Source organism: Montipora foliosa, chromosome 8, assembly GCF_036669935.1.
Source record: "Montipora foliosa isolate CH-2021 chromosome 8, ASM3666993v2, whole genome shotgun sequence".
In the NCBI taxonomy this organism is placed as follows: Eukaryota; Metazoa; Cnidaria; class Anthozoa; order Scleractinia; family Acroporidae; genus Montipora; species Montipora foliosa.
This window is the reverse complement of record NC_090876.1, coordinates 39,840,474-39,852,973: the sequence shown is the minus strand read 5'-3', so window position 1 is coordinate 39,852,973 and position 12,500 is coordinate 39,840,474. Positions and strand designations below refer to the sequence as shown.

At 40.5% G+C, this 12,500-nt stretch overlaps 1 protein-coding gene and 1 long non-coding RNA gene across 2 annotated transcripts in view; one reads left to right on the top strand and one right to left on the bottom strand.

The window, feature by feature from the left end:
• Window positions 1-9,646, top strand: part of LOC138012463 (uncharacterized) — a 22,167-nt gene extending 12,521 nt beyond the window's left edge. Inside the window, exon 3 of the long non-coding RNA XR_011125040.1 lies at window positions 9,413-9,646. This is a non-coding gene — a long non-coding RNA (uncharacterized lncRNA). The remainder of the gene's footprint in view (window positions 1-9,412) is intronic.
• LOC138012460 (uncharacterized) overlaps window positions 1-10,094 on the bottom strand; it is a 10,899-nt gene extending 805 nt beyond the window's left edge. Inside the window, exons 1-2 of the mRNA XM_068859235.1 lie at window positions 9,886-10,094; window positions 1-583 (exon numbers count right to left, since the gene is read on the bottom strand). The exon at window positions 1-583 is cut by the window's left edge and continues 805 nt beyond it. Coding sequence (XP_068715336.1) covers window positions 1-496 — 496 coding nt within the window. The 5' untranslated portion in view covers window positions 497-583; window positions 9,886-10,094. The remainder of the gene's footprint in view (window positions 584-9,885) is intronic.
• Between the last annotated feature and the right edge of the window lie 2,406 nt (window positions 10,095-12,500).

Below are 12,500 nucleotides of genomic sequence, written 5' to 3'. Positions count from 1 at the left end.
AGTGAATTGGCGCCACCCATGGCTGGATTCCAGTCCTTTTCATTACTCCATTAGCATCGTAAAAAACGAAAAGATCCAGGGATGGCCAGAGGTGTTCTTCTGTGATGACTATTAGTGAGCTCTGCCTTAACCTGTTTTCTACCAATAAACCATAAACAGCGAAAGAATCTTCGAATTCTTTAAATGGCTTTTGACTGAACTTACCATCGCCGTTTATTCCAAGATCGACATCGTCATCCCATGGGAGGGGACCATCAATTCCTCTCAATGGCCCCCAGATGGAGCCATACATCAACCAACAATCAATTCCCATAGTTTCCAGAACGAAGTGCACTTTGTAAGTCAGTTGCACGAGGAGTTCGATCTCTTCTTCGGAATTTTTGCATCTGGGGGCGGGGTCCCAAGGCTTGTGTCCTGTGTATCGTCCAGGGCTCTGTAAGTTAATTTTTAGCCATAGAACCACAGCAATAATCACTAGAAGAGTCTTGCGGCGCATATTTTGTTTTGACTACGGTATGAGATGTTGTGTTGACCTTGGTGGCTATTTGCCACTCCATAAAACATGAGGATGCATCTTAAGCATCTGAAAGAAACAAATTAATTTTCAGGGGGCTCTTTCTCAGTTGATTGTATTAAATATTGGTAATTTGTCTTATTTTCTTTAGCAGTTACTGTAACTTGTTAGTAGCACTGTGCTTTGTTTACGTAAAATTGACTAACCTTTCATCCATTTCACTTTTTATTAACATTTCCTGCCTTACGTCACGTTTTAATGCTATTATTTACAGAAATATTGTAAACGTTTTGCTGAGATTTTGTGCACTAAAACAGTAACATTTTAAAAGAATTCCACATACTTTACCCCTCCAGTTTTTCAGACATTATATTGACATTTTCTGTCTTCCGCCAGGTTTTAAATGCTTTAATGTACAGAGATATTGTGAACATGTTGCTGAGATTTTGGGCACTAAAACATGAACATTTTAAAACCATGTTACATACTTTACCCCTGCAGTTTTTTGAGGGTTTTTGAGGACATTTTATAGGCATTTCATGTATTCTTCTCACTCGCTTTTTACAGAGTTAACACTGAGATTTTATATGGATGGATTTACAGAGATTTTTTCTCGTGTAAATTTTACAGAGAAAGTAAAGAGACACTTAAGTCTGGCGTTTCAGCATTTGAAACTTTTGTTTGTCTGAGAGCAAGTCGCTCACTGTCAACACTGCTTAAAGTGATGATGGATCGCATTTTAAACACAAAAAAATGCCGCATAAAATGGTATGTGGCTTGGTTTCTGTTCAAGGGTAGAGGCTTAATACAGGTAAAAATAACAAAGAAAGATAAACATAGGACTGCTACGGTGGCCGCGGTTTATAAATAGAGGTGGCCGTCTAATACAAGTAAAAAAGACAGCCTTTTTTTTCTTTTAACAAAGCGGGATTCCAGTATTGTCTTTAAAATGTACTCATCATAAACGCCCAAAACACCTACGAAGATAATTTAACCATGGTCAGTGCCTCAGTCATAATTTTTTCTGGCTGCGGCCCTGAATGTCCCTCTGGAATGCCGCTTGTATCCCACCGCGCATCACGCAAAATAGCTTCCCCTAAACTCGTATACGCAACCGCAACAGGCTTGTGTTAAAACTTGCCGAAGAAATCAGCACTTCTCCAAATGGCAGTTTTCATAATAGATGATATAAGGACGTGGCAAGCCTTGGCTTTACTGGGAGAAGCAATTCTGGTACTGCAAGCTTTGAACACATCAATGCCCGCCAGAGCCATAATAGTTTTAATCCACCGTCCATTGTTGTCTATACTTACACTTTTATATGGGGAGATATAACTTATGAACAACTTATCGTCACTACCCCTAAGAGGGATTGTACGTCGAAAGTATTCCTCAAGAGGTAGTAGCAACACGCAAACGTGAGTCTGCAGGAAACTGTGGTAGAACTAACACTGGTTGAGGTTGGCCAGGTGCAGAACTCTGGTCGATGACAAATGTATTTGATGACTCAGATTTCGGCATTAACGATAAGCTCATAAAGTGAAAGGATTGACACCTTTGACCTGGTGTAAGGAAGCATAACATAAGTAACTTGAAGGTGAGGTGCTGAAGAGACAAGGTATTCACAGGACGCCATTCCTTCAGAAAATTTAATACCACTGAAGTACCAGAGCCCACCGCTCTGGAAATGTGCAAAAGTTCTCCCCTTGCCTAAAGTCAATAATCCAAAGGACGCTGGTAAAGATCTCCGTCCGATTTAATTTCTCCCACTCCCGTGCTCAGTAAGATCTTGGAAAGTTTTGTTTTCAAGTGGATATATGAAATCGTATCTGCAAAAATTGATAAGAACCAGTTCGGCAACATTAAAGGCTGCTCAACTACGCACCTTCTGATCCACCTTTTACATCAGTGTCTTTCCTCCTCTGATAACCAGCGCGTTATCATTCGCACATGCATGATTGATTTCTCTATAGCCTTCGACCTGATAGACCACATCATCATCACCACCAAGCTGCAATTGTTTGGAGTTCCTGATATTTTGATCAACCCGTGTACGGATTTCCTCCGTCAACGCTATTTTCGCGTCAAAATTGGTGAAAACAAATCAGCCTGGAAATCAACACATGTTGGTGTACGTCAAGGTGCAAAACTTGGACCTTTGCTATTTCTTGTGATGATCAATGACCTCACCTCCGATCTACTACTCTACAAGTATGTAGATAACTATTTTTGAATGCTTTAATTTGTACTGCCCAAGCTTCCTTCAAACTGAACTTGACAAAATCTGTAACTGGTCTACTACCAAAAACACGAAAATCAATGACCAAAGAACTAAAGAACTACGCCGCATCAGTTTCCTTAAGCATGAGTCTCCAGTGCAACCTCTAACCGCGGATGGTCACGTTATTGACATTGTTCCAGATTTTTAATTACTTGGATTGTATATCTCATCTGATCTCACTTGGTCCCATCATGTAGATTATATGTGTACCAAGGCAAGCAAAAGACTCTATGCTCTTCATACCCCAAAACATGCTGGTACGTCATCAAACGACTTGGTTTTTCGTCAGACCGATAATGGAGTAAGCATGCCAAGTCTGGCACTTCGCTATCACTAACAATCTTCGTGACCAAATAGAACAAATTCAACAAAGGGCACTTAAAATTATCTTTCCAAACTATACCTACCAGGAAAGCCTGGTTACAGCCAACCTGATGACGCTGTTAGAGCGCCGAGAGAGTTTATGCTATGCACTATAAAGATCTGGTCTTGGGCCTACCAACAAGATGAACTGTTTACTAGCTGCAAGGAAACACATCATTACCGTCTCAGGAATCCAAGAAAATGTATTCCCAATTTTTAAATGCCGAACCAAGAGATTTGCTGACTCATTCATTCCATCTGCTGTGCTCCAGTTGGACGACACTGTCATTTAATTCTGATCAGTACTGATATTTGATTAGACATTCTTAATAATAATATCTCCCAAATGGATTGACCAATTGTGTTGTATAATTCTCATCGTTTTTAATGGTGTATATATAGATTCTTGTAAAATAATGTTTTTTAGGTCGGGCCCTCTTCTTTCCCACAAATTGATTATTTTGTTAATAAAGTTTCTAAAGTTTCATCTCATGAGGTCTGATACCTAGGAAAAGCTGGTCTTGTCTGAAAAAGCTGCTTTAATAAACCTTTGAAACAATGGGTGTGAACCAATTGTCATGGTTCCGTCCAACAGGGTAATAGTTGTTAATAGGGTACACCTTGCAGTGGTAAGCGCGCTGTATTCAAGACCACAGTCGTAAAGTTCAGTAAGGAAGTCAAGCACTTTACTCACTGGTGGCTGAACGGGATCAACACCTCCTCTACTTGCAAAGAGGTTCCACTTCCTGAGGTAAATTTGGTACTGTTTGTTCGTACCTGGTCTCCATGAGCCAAGCATGATCTCTTGAGTTCCGTTCGAAATTCCTTGGTTTTCCAGAGATTTCCTGATAGCAGACATCCCATCAAACGCATGTTCTTCCCCAGAGGAAGTTTCTTCTCTGGGTTGAACGGTAAATTGACAATGTTGGAATCCTAGGGCAATGGTACAGGCCTGGTCACAAGCGATCTGGCACGCTTTGGGTACTAGGCCTGAGTCTTCCACTGAAATAATGTTAACAACACTTTCTCTTGATCTTCCTCTATCTTCTGAAGGACTTGAGGGATGACACTGAAGGAAGGAAGCATATTGCTGAAATATTCACCCCAGTCCAGTGTAAAGGTATCTACAGCATAAGCATTACGGTCAGGCTCCCAGGAGACATAACATTTAACTTGGAAATTGAATCTACAAGCAGTTGCAAAAAGGTTGAGACAGTCGAAATTTCACCTCTTCCTCATAAAACCCTATTACCACACCGAAAGAGAAGTCGCAACGCCCCTCTTTCCCCTCCCCCCTTTTCAATGTTGATAGCCTTTAGTTTCAATGCTAGATCAAGATGGAAACAACTTTGCGTGGGGGGATGGGGGTTGAGGATGTGCTGACCTCTATGTCACGCATTGTAGGGTTCTTGACAGTGAGTGTCTCAACTCTTTTTGCAATTTCTTGTAGAACTAAACATATCAATGTCTAAATAACCAAATATTTTCGCCAAGTTATCAAAGCATGTCTTGTCGAGCTGACATTCCGAGGTATCATTAAACATCCCCGAGGCCTTATCTGGAATCGTATTCTCTGACCCTGAAGTGTGACCTACTGTGAGTCACAGATCCCTTACTTTACACCACAACCAAATTTCCCTAGAGATGTTATTGCAGGGAGTGGAATGGGAACCACCCATATTACGCAGATACGATTCTACAGTTGTGTTGTAAGTTAAGACTTTAATATGGCTATGTCTGCAGTCATCGAAAAACGACCCAAACTGAATAGGTAAAAGTTCTTTTGCATTAATACGCATGAGTTGCTCCTTTGGGGACCAACGGCCTCCTTTATTTTCCTGGCTGGTGGTAGCGCCCCAACCCTGATTTGAAGCATCAGTGTACAAAGTTATAGTAGCACTCCTATGTCTTGTCTTCCTTTCACAGTTCTTAGTAGCTATCCACCATTTGATGTCATTTTTTGCCTTATGAGAAAGAATCATGTTTTGGTCAAAATCACCTCTAGCTCTTTTTAGGGCAATGGTCTTCTCTATCTCAATCTGACCATATTCCACCCCTGGACAAAATGAAACCATATTACCGATCAAGCTTGCTACCAGGCGAATGCTCACTTTTTCCAATTCTAGGATTCTCTGGGCAAACTGATATAATTTGTCAAATTTCTCATCAGATAAAGACACTGTCATGGTCAGTGAGTTTAGCAAAAATCTTAAATGTTCCTGAATTTGAGTCGGTTTAGTGACTGATTTTAAATCATGAGGCCAAAAACCAAGCCCCCTAAATAACTGCAGAGTGGCATCGACATTCTCACAGGTTATAACTATCACCTTCTAAGAATGTGTCATCAATGTAGCCACTTGATACGTGCATGCTCTCTCTGTCTCAGATGGCCATATCGATGTGATCTTTAATGGGTTCTCTTCTTATGGCCAGTACGTCGTTTTGAGGCCTTGTTGTTTCAGTTCCGTCAGATCATTCACCAAACAGCTCACCACCGACTGTTTGTTTACTACTACAGATTGCTTCGAAATCTTCTTCCTTAAACATGTCTCTTCGACACAGGTTTAGTTCGTGATTGGCAGCTGCAAACAACAGAACTGCATTTGAGGCAAGGTCCCACAAGGTTGTCTCGTCAGGGAGCTCTGAATTCCCATCAGTACCTTCAGCAATGATCTCAGCTAAACGTGCTAGGGGAATGAGACCTTTAATTAATTCATCATTTTCTACTTTTAGTTCATCTCTCTTTGCTGGAGTCGTGCCGAGTATATGGAAGGGAGCTAACATAACCCCCATCCCGAAGGTAAAGCAGCCTCAAAATGAAGGGGATATTCAACCGATTTCCCTAACACCTATTCTATCTAAAGTCCTAGAAGACTTTGTGGTTACCTGGATGACCGAGGATGTTGTTGAGTATATTGATGCTCGCCAATTTGGCAGCCTCAAAGGATCTTCCACCACTTGTTGCATACTCGATCTAATTCACAATTGGCTCTCTGAGCTAGAGAATCCTGGCTGCTATCTAAGGGCTTGTTTCTTGGATTTCAGCAAGGCCTTTGACAGGATCAACCAACCATACTATAGTGATCACCAAGCTTATAGAGTTGGGCGTACGTCGCCGCGGATATGTAGTTTTCTAACAGAGCGGAGGCAATGCGTCAAGTTCGGTCAGAGTACCTCTCAATGGCTCCCTGTTAACGCTGGGGTCCCTCAAGAGACTAAAATCGGCCCTATATTGTTCTTCATCATGATACACGATCTAAAATTGGCATCTCCGCGCTGTTCGTACTGGACGTACGTCGATGACATGGCTATCTCAAAAGTAGTACCGGCGCCCGCAAACTTAACGCTTCAATCTGACCTTGACGCACTCAATTCCTGGGCTGGTAAAAACAGCATGAAACTCTATCCTAAGAAATGAAAGGAGCTGACTGTCCATTTTTGCCGCCATATTGAGCATTTTCCACCAGCTGTAGCTGTGAGTGGCAATGCAGTTGAAACAGTCGAAGCCCAGAAAGTTCTGGGAGTCACTATTCAGAGTAATCTAAAATGAGATTCTCATGACAACGGAAAAGTAGGCAAGGCTTCCAAACGAATGCATACATTACGGGTACTGAACCGCAGTAGCGCACGTCCACATGATCTCCTTCGAGCTCACATTGCACTAATTAAGTCGGTACTGGAGTACTGTTGCCCTGTGTGGCATTCCTCTCTCCCTGTCCAGCTCTCGGAAGGGATCGAGAGAGTGCAAAAACGTGCGTTACGCATCAATTTTCCTGCCTCCCACTAACGAAGACGCTTTGAAGCTGCCCGGCTGCACGACTCTGTGCGCACGACGAGACCTCCTATGTGCGAAAACCTTTGAAAAGATCAAGGAGCCCGGGTCACGCCTTCACCATCTTATGCCACCGACTCGGGCGCACGCGCACGGCCGCTTCCCACGCCTTAACGATAGACCATCGCTGATGAAATGTAAAACAGAGCGCTTTAAGAAACGTTTCTTCCCCCACATGTGCTCATGGTCTCTAGCTGGATATTTTCCAACATTATTAATTATCTGTAGAACACTTTTTATCATATCGAAATTGTAGGCTGTAAATTCGGAATAATTATGTAAATTCAAAGTAATTTTAAAATGTAATGCCCAGTACCCATCAAGTTGACAAGTTGTAATTTTACTTAGTTTATTCTTATGTAATATAATTACGCAATTCGCTTCATGCGCGACGTTTTATAAGAAAATGCTTTTATTTATTTGCTACTATTTGTTTCTTGCAATTTTTGAAACTTTGCATCTGTGCTGCAAGTATTTCGCTGTGCATTGTCCCAGATTTCTGGGTTTACTTTTTTTACTCTCAGAAAACTCCATGGCGTTTTTTTTCCGTTTTGATGCTGCTTGTTCACTCAGGCCACCCTCATAAATTCTTTTGAGCACCGCGACCGCATTGTCTGGCAATACTGGGTAAGTTTTTTTCCTCTTCTGTCACCGCTTGGACGAGAGAATCCACTAGACCGCCCTCAGTTGTTTTAGTCTCGTCATGCTGTGTTTTTTTTTTGCAATGGGTGACAGTTGACTCTCGCATTCAGTCATTTGTTTCAGAGCCAGATTCCTCTTGAGCTGAGTTTCCCTTCAAAAGCGACACCATAAGCCCTTTTTAGCTCTTTAACAACTGGTGCCATTGAGTTCATCGCAGACGTCAAACAGTCGAGCTTTTTATTAATTTCAGTCCATTCATTACTCTTGGGCTCTGTGCTAGTGGAGGGTTCTACGCAAGCCGGGCTGGCACCTCCAATTTAAGCTTTGCTTTGTTTCTTTGAGAGATGGCTCGTTTTTTCAGCAGCACTCGACTTGCTGTTTTCGCCTCTTGTTTCATAGACTTTGCTATCTTTTGTCTTCTCGGCAACAGAAAGTGCTTTCTCTTCAGATTTTTCCCGAGCATTTTCTTGAATCGTTGATTGAAGCATTGAATCCAAAACACCAGAAGCCGATGAAGACATGCCGCCGAAAATTATTAGCAGGTTTCCTTGTATTAACAAAGGAAGTTCCTATTCACCAGAGTTGACAGGATTTCTTCAGGATATAAGACGGATGCAGCAAGATTTCCTCCGGATTGAGCAAATAAAAGATTGATCACTTGGCCAAGCTGGAAAGCGAGCGCGAATTGGTCGGCTTTGCGCATGCGCGTTCTCATGGAATCTCTCAAACAGATGACGGATAGAATTGGACAATTAAAGCGATTACACTTACCTGTAAGTTGAAGTTTGATTGAGATTCTTTCACATGACAGAAGAAGGCAAGGAGATCACATGCCCGCCGCTTCTTGGCTTTCCCGCACTTTGTAGGCCTTAGTCATTCACCTACTGCTGTGTGTATTATGTCTGACACTCCCATTCAATGTCTTTAAAAAATGACTCGCGCAAGCGCCGTGCTAGCTCATGTGATCTCCTTGTCTTCTTCAGTCATGTGATAGAGTCTCAATCAAACTTCAACTCACAGGTAAGTCTGGTTTAATTATCCAATTTTAGGCCACACCAAGAAAAAGATATCGCAAACGCTTTACCAAAAGTCAAGGTCATGGTTATTGACATTTTGATGACGTCAGAGGTCCAATCTGAGATGGCTTTACATCTAAAAGTAGACTGTATCCTTTCGGGTAAAAGTGTACACTTTGCCCTTTTTTTTGTACCAAGCAGCTATACTATATATATAGGTTTACCATTGTGTTTCATGTGGAATGTCCGGTCACGTGCAAGAGGTACTACCGCATCTTAACCTCCACGGTGTCGAATGGAAAAGGCAAATGAAATGTGTTTGGAAATGTACATGTTGTCGTGTTTTCTAGACTCAAACGTCAATTATTTGGACATCATCTGGCGATAAATTACAGACAATAATACAAGACAATAATACAATACACAGACATATTAAGGATCATGATTTCGGTGTTCAGTCAGCCAGTCGCTTACTAGAATTCATCAGGCTTTTACGGTGTTTTTAGTTTTTATAAAAATAGTAATAGCCATATTTTTAAAATAATTGTCGGTTTCTATTTTATCTAATTTAAATTTTATAAACACACGGCTTTCGTCAGCGTTATTTTTAACATGATTATCGTTGTCGTATGTTTAAAACTGTTTTTAGTAAATTTTTGACTTGAATTTGTATCTATAAGTATCCTATATACACGACCCCAAAAGCATTTCGCTGGCTTTCATCGTTCTAAATAATGTATGTCTTTTCTACGGGTAATGTGTAGGTGACGCTTGATACAATGGTGCACGTGTCTTTGACTGGTGGAAAGGAAATGGAAAAGCATACAAATGTTGAACAATTTCAAAGCAAAAACAGCAACATTTGGATCAGGCATATCACAAGCATTTTGTGCTTGACAATCAAAAGTATAAATGCAGTCTACACCGACTCTTTATGAAAGCCATAGCCTTTAAACAAATTAAATTACCAATGCATAACAATCGTTTGAAGAAATGAATTCGTTAAGGCTGAACTTGAAGAAACGTAACAAATAGGCAACTTTCACGATGGCGTCATTTCACTACAACTACCAGAATTAATCAGTTTGCTTTTTTTTTTCTTTCGTATTTAAATTTTGTATTGCCAGTGGGGTAAAAATAACAATAGCTTAATTAGCACGAGGCAAGCAAAACCTGGAGGATTCTGGCACTTGTAGTCCAATGGCGTCATCACTCAAATGCCCTATTGAGAACCAACCCTTATTAAGTTGAAGGTCTCAGAGCACGGGCTTTTATAAATATTCCTTCCCTTTTGTCTTACTGAGTTGAGGCGAAAACAGCGCAATCGACTGCGAGTGAGCAGGTAAACCACTTTCATAAACGACGACCACATTTACATTCTTTTATCTTTATGTTAATTAGACCTACTGCCCTCGTTTTGAAACAAGAATTCTTTTGAAATTTCAAAGTTCGTAGCGAGACCAGAAAGGCTAGCCTCGAAGTCATTATCTGATTATATGAATCAAATCAGGATTGCCATTTGCACAGGGAACCCTGTTATAGAAACACTCGTGAAAGTTTGGGAGAACTCGGAAAAGCTGTGGAAACACTCGCCTGCGGCTCGTGTTCCCACCGCATTTCTCGTTTTCCCAAACTTTCACTCGTGCTTCTATAACTCGATAGAAATGCAGTACATGTTTTCTATTTCTTAAATATAATATTATATATATATATATATATATATATGTTTTAAGGGGAAAAAAGGACGCAACTACATTTCCCGACAAGCCTGTTTCGTGAATCGCTTCACTCTTCAGGGGTTAAGCGATTCACGAAACAGGCTTGTCGGGAAATGTAGTTGCGTCCTTTTTTCCTCTTAAAATATTTATTCCGCTCTGCTTTAACGTATCTAGATTTCAGTATTAGAGTAACTTGGTACTAAACGTTCCACAATAACTTGAAATCTCGTTAAGAAAAAAGCTTAAATCCAGTAGTCAAGTCCGGGTTGAGATCGCCAAAACTCTCTCTATCATCGATTCAAAACTGAACAAAAGCTACAAGTAGTAAATAGTGCTCAGAAACTCCAAAAGTTCGTCATGATTCTACACTCGAGCTGGCTTCAAGCCTGACATGTTGATCATTTACAACTTCTTTTTCACTATAAGCTTAAGGGTGCAATCTGAGGTGCCGACAGCTTTCCAAGACCAATGTTTCTAAAGTTAATCCCTTTCCAGCGGGGTTAGTATCTGCATGGGGGACGTCAAAATATGCGACTTACGGTCAGGAACATACGACCAAAAATTCTATTTTAACGCTCAAAAATGCGAACTAATTATAAGCAAGGTGCTAGCCTGCTTTATGCAAAACAAATATTGACGCAAAAGTATATAAATATTAATATGTAGTTTTTAAGGAGAGCAGAAGGAACTTCTAGGAAGTGTCGATCGAGAATAAAACAATTTGCCATCAGCGAAAAACATTTCGGGAGATTTTTGTTACGTTCAATCAGAGTTCAATTTTTCTATTGTACTTTTGGTCGTACAAGTAAAATCGCAAAATCGAAAGTGACATCGATTTTAGCGCCCGCCTGTGATCAAGTTACCTTGCGTGTTTAATACTGACAACTCACGAAACAAAGGATGCACCTGCGACAAAATTACGGCAAGACACCGGGTTTTTTGTTAGTTTCCTTTTTTTTTTCTTTCAAGTGTTATAAAGTTCGACAATTTAACACGAAGATCACAATCGTTGATGCTAGTCCACCTGTCAGCTAAAGCTAAGCTCCTCCGAATGAGATTAGTACTTGGATGGGGGACCGCTGCAAGTCCCCGTGACGGCGATAGCTAATTCGGTTTTTTAAACTTGATTTCATTTTTTATCTTGTTTGGCCCTTGAAATCTATTTTCGTATTTTCTTTCTACGTCAAAACGGCAAACAAACTGGTTCCGAAGAAATACTCCATGGAGTATTCGTTCTATGCAAAATACTTCTAATGAAGTATTCGTTGTATGCAAAATAGTGTTCACAGTGGTACACACAAGTACTAGGCAAGATCTAGAAATAAAGTAGAATATTATCCTTACCTTTAAAGCTTGCCATTCTCAAAGAAAAAGCATCTGTCCACTTTATCGAATAGTTTAATACTGAATCAATCATGGCGGGCGGAAAGATTCCACACTAAATCTTTGCTTTCACCAAGATTAACGGAAGTGTGTTACGGTGGCCGAGTGGTCTAACGTGCTCGCAGTTAATTGGGAAGGTGGGAAAAAAAAATGAGTTCTCCTCGGGATAGGGAAGTTTGGACTTACTGGAGGGAATAAATGTAAATGCACCCTATCGGAGATTAATTCAATATCCATGGGGTATGCACATTTCTGACTACCAACAAAAAAAAGACACCAGACTGGTTAAAAAGCCAGTCTGGTGTGGTATGCCTTCGGCATTCCACGTAATAATAATAATAATAATAATAATAATAATAATAATAATAATACTGAATGCCTCTGCTTGCCTTAATTAGCAAGTTATGGCAAACCTTCGCTGTCAGCCCGAGGATTAGACAAAAAATCCTTTTGACTCTTCTGATGTACCTTAATTAGTTGAGTGAGTCCAGAACACCTATTATTTTCAACAAGGTATTGGCTAGTCTAGCAACAAATAGATCACATCCTCAAATTTCAGCTATTGGACTGGCGCCTAGCTTATCTTAAGGACGGTGCCTACTAATTAAAGATATTTTTTCCCCGGTGTGTGATTATGCAGGAAATATAGATCTTAACAAGTGTTATTGAAATCCAAAAAGAAAATTAGGGGTAACCACGCATTTTTCAAAGATAACTCAAGAACAATATTTGTAAAAAGCTTTAAATTACA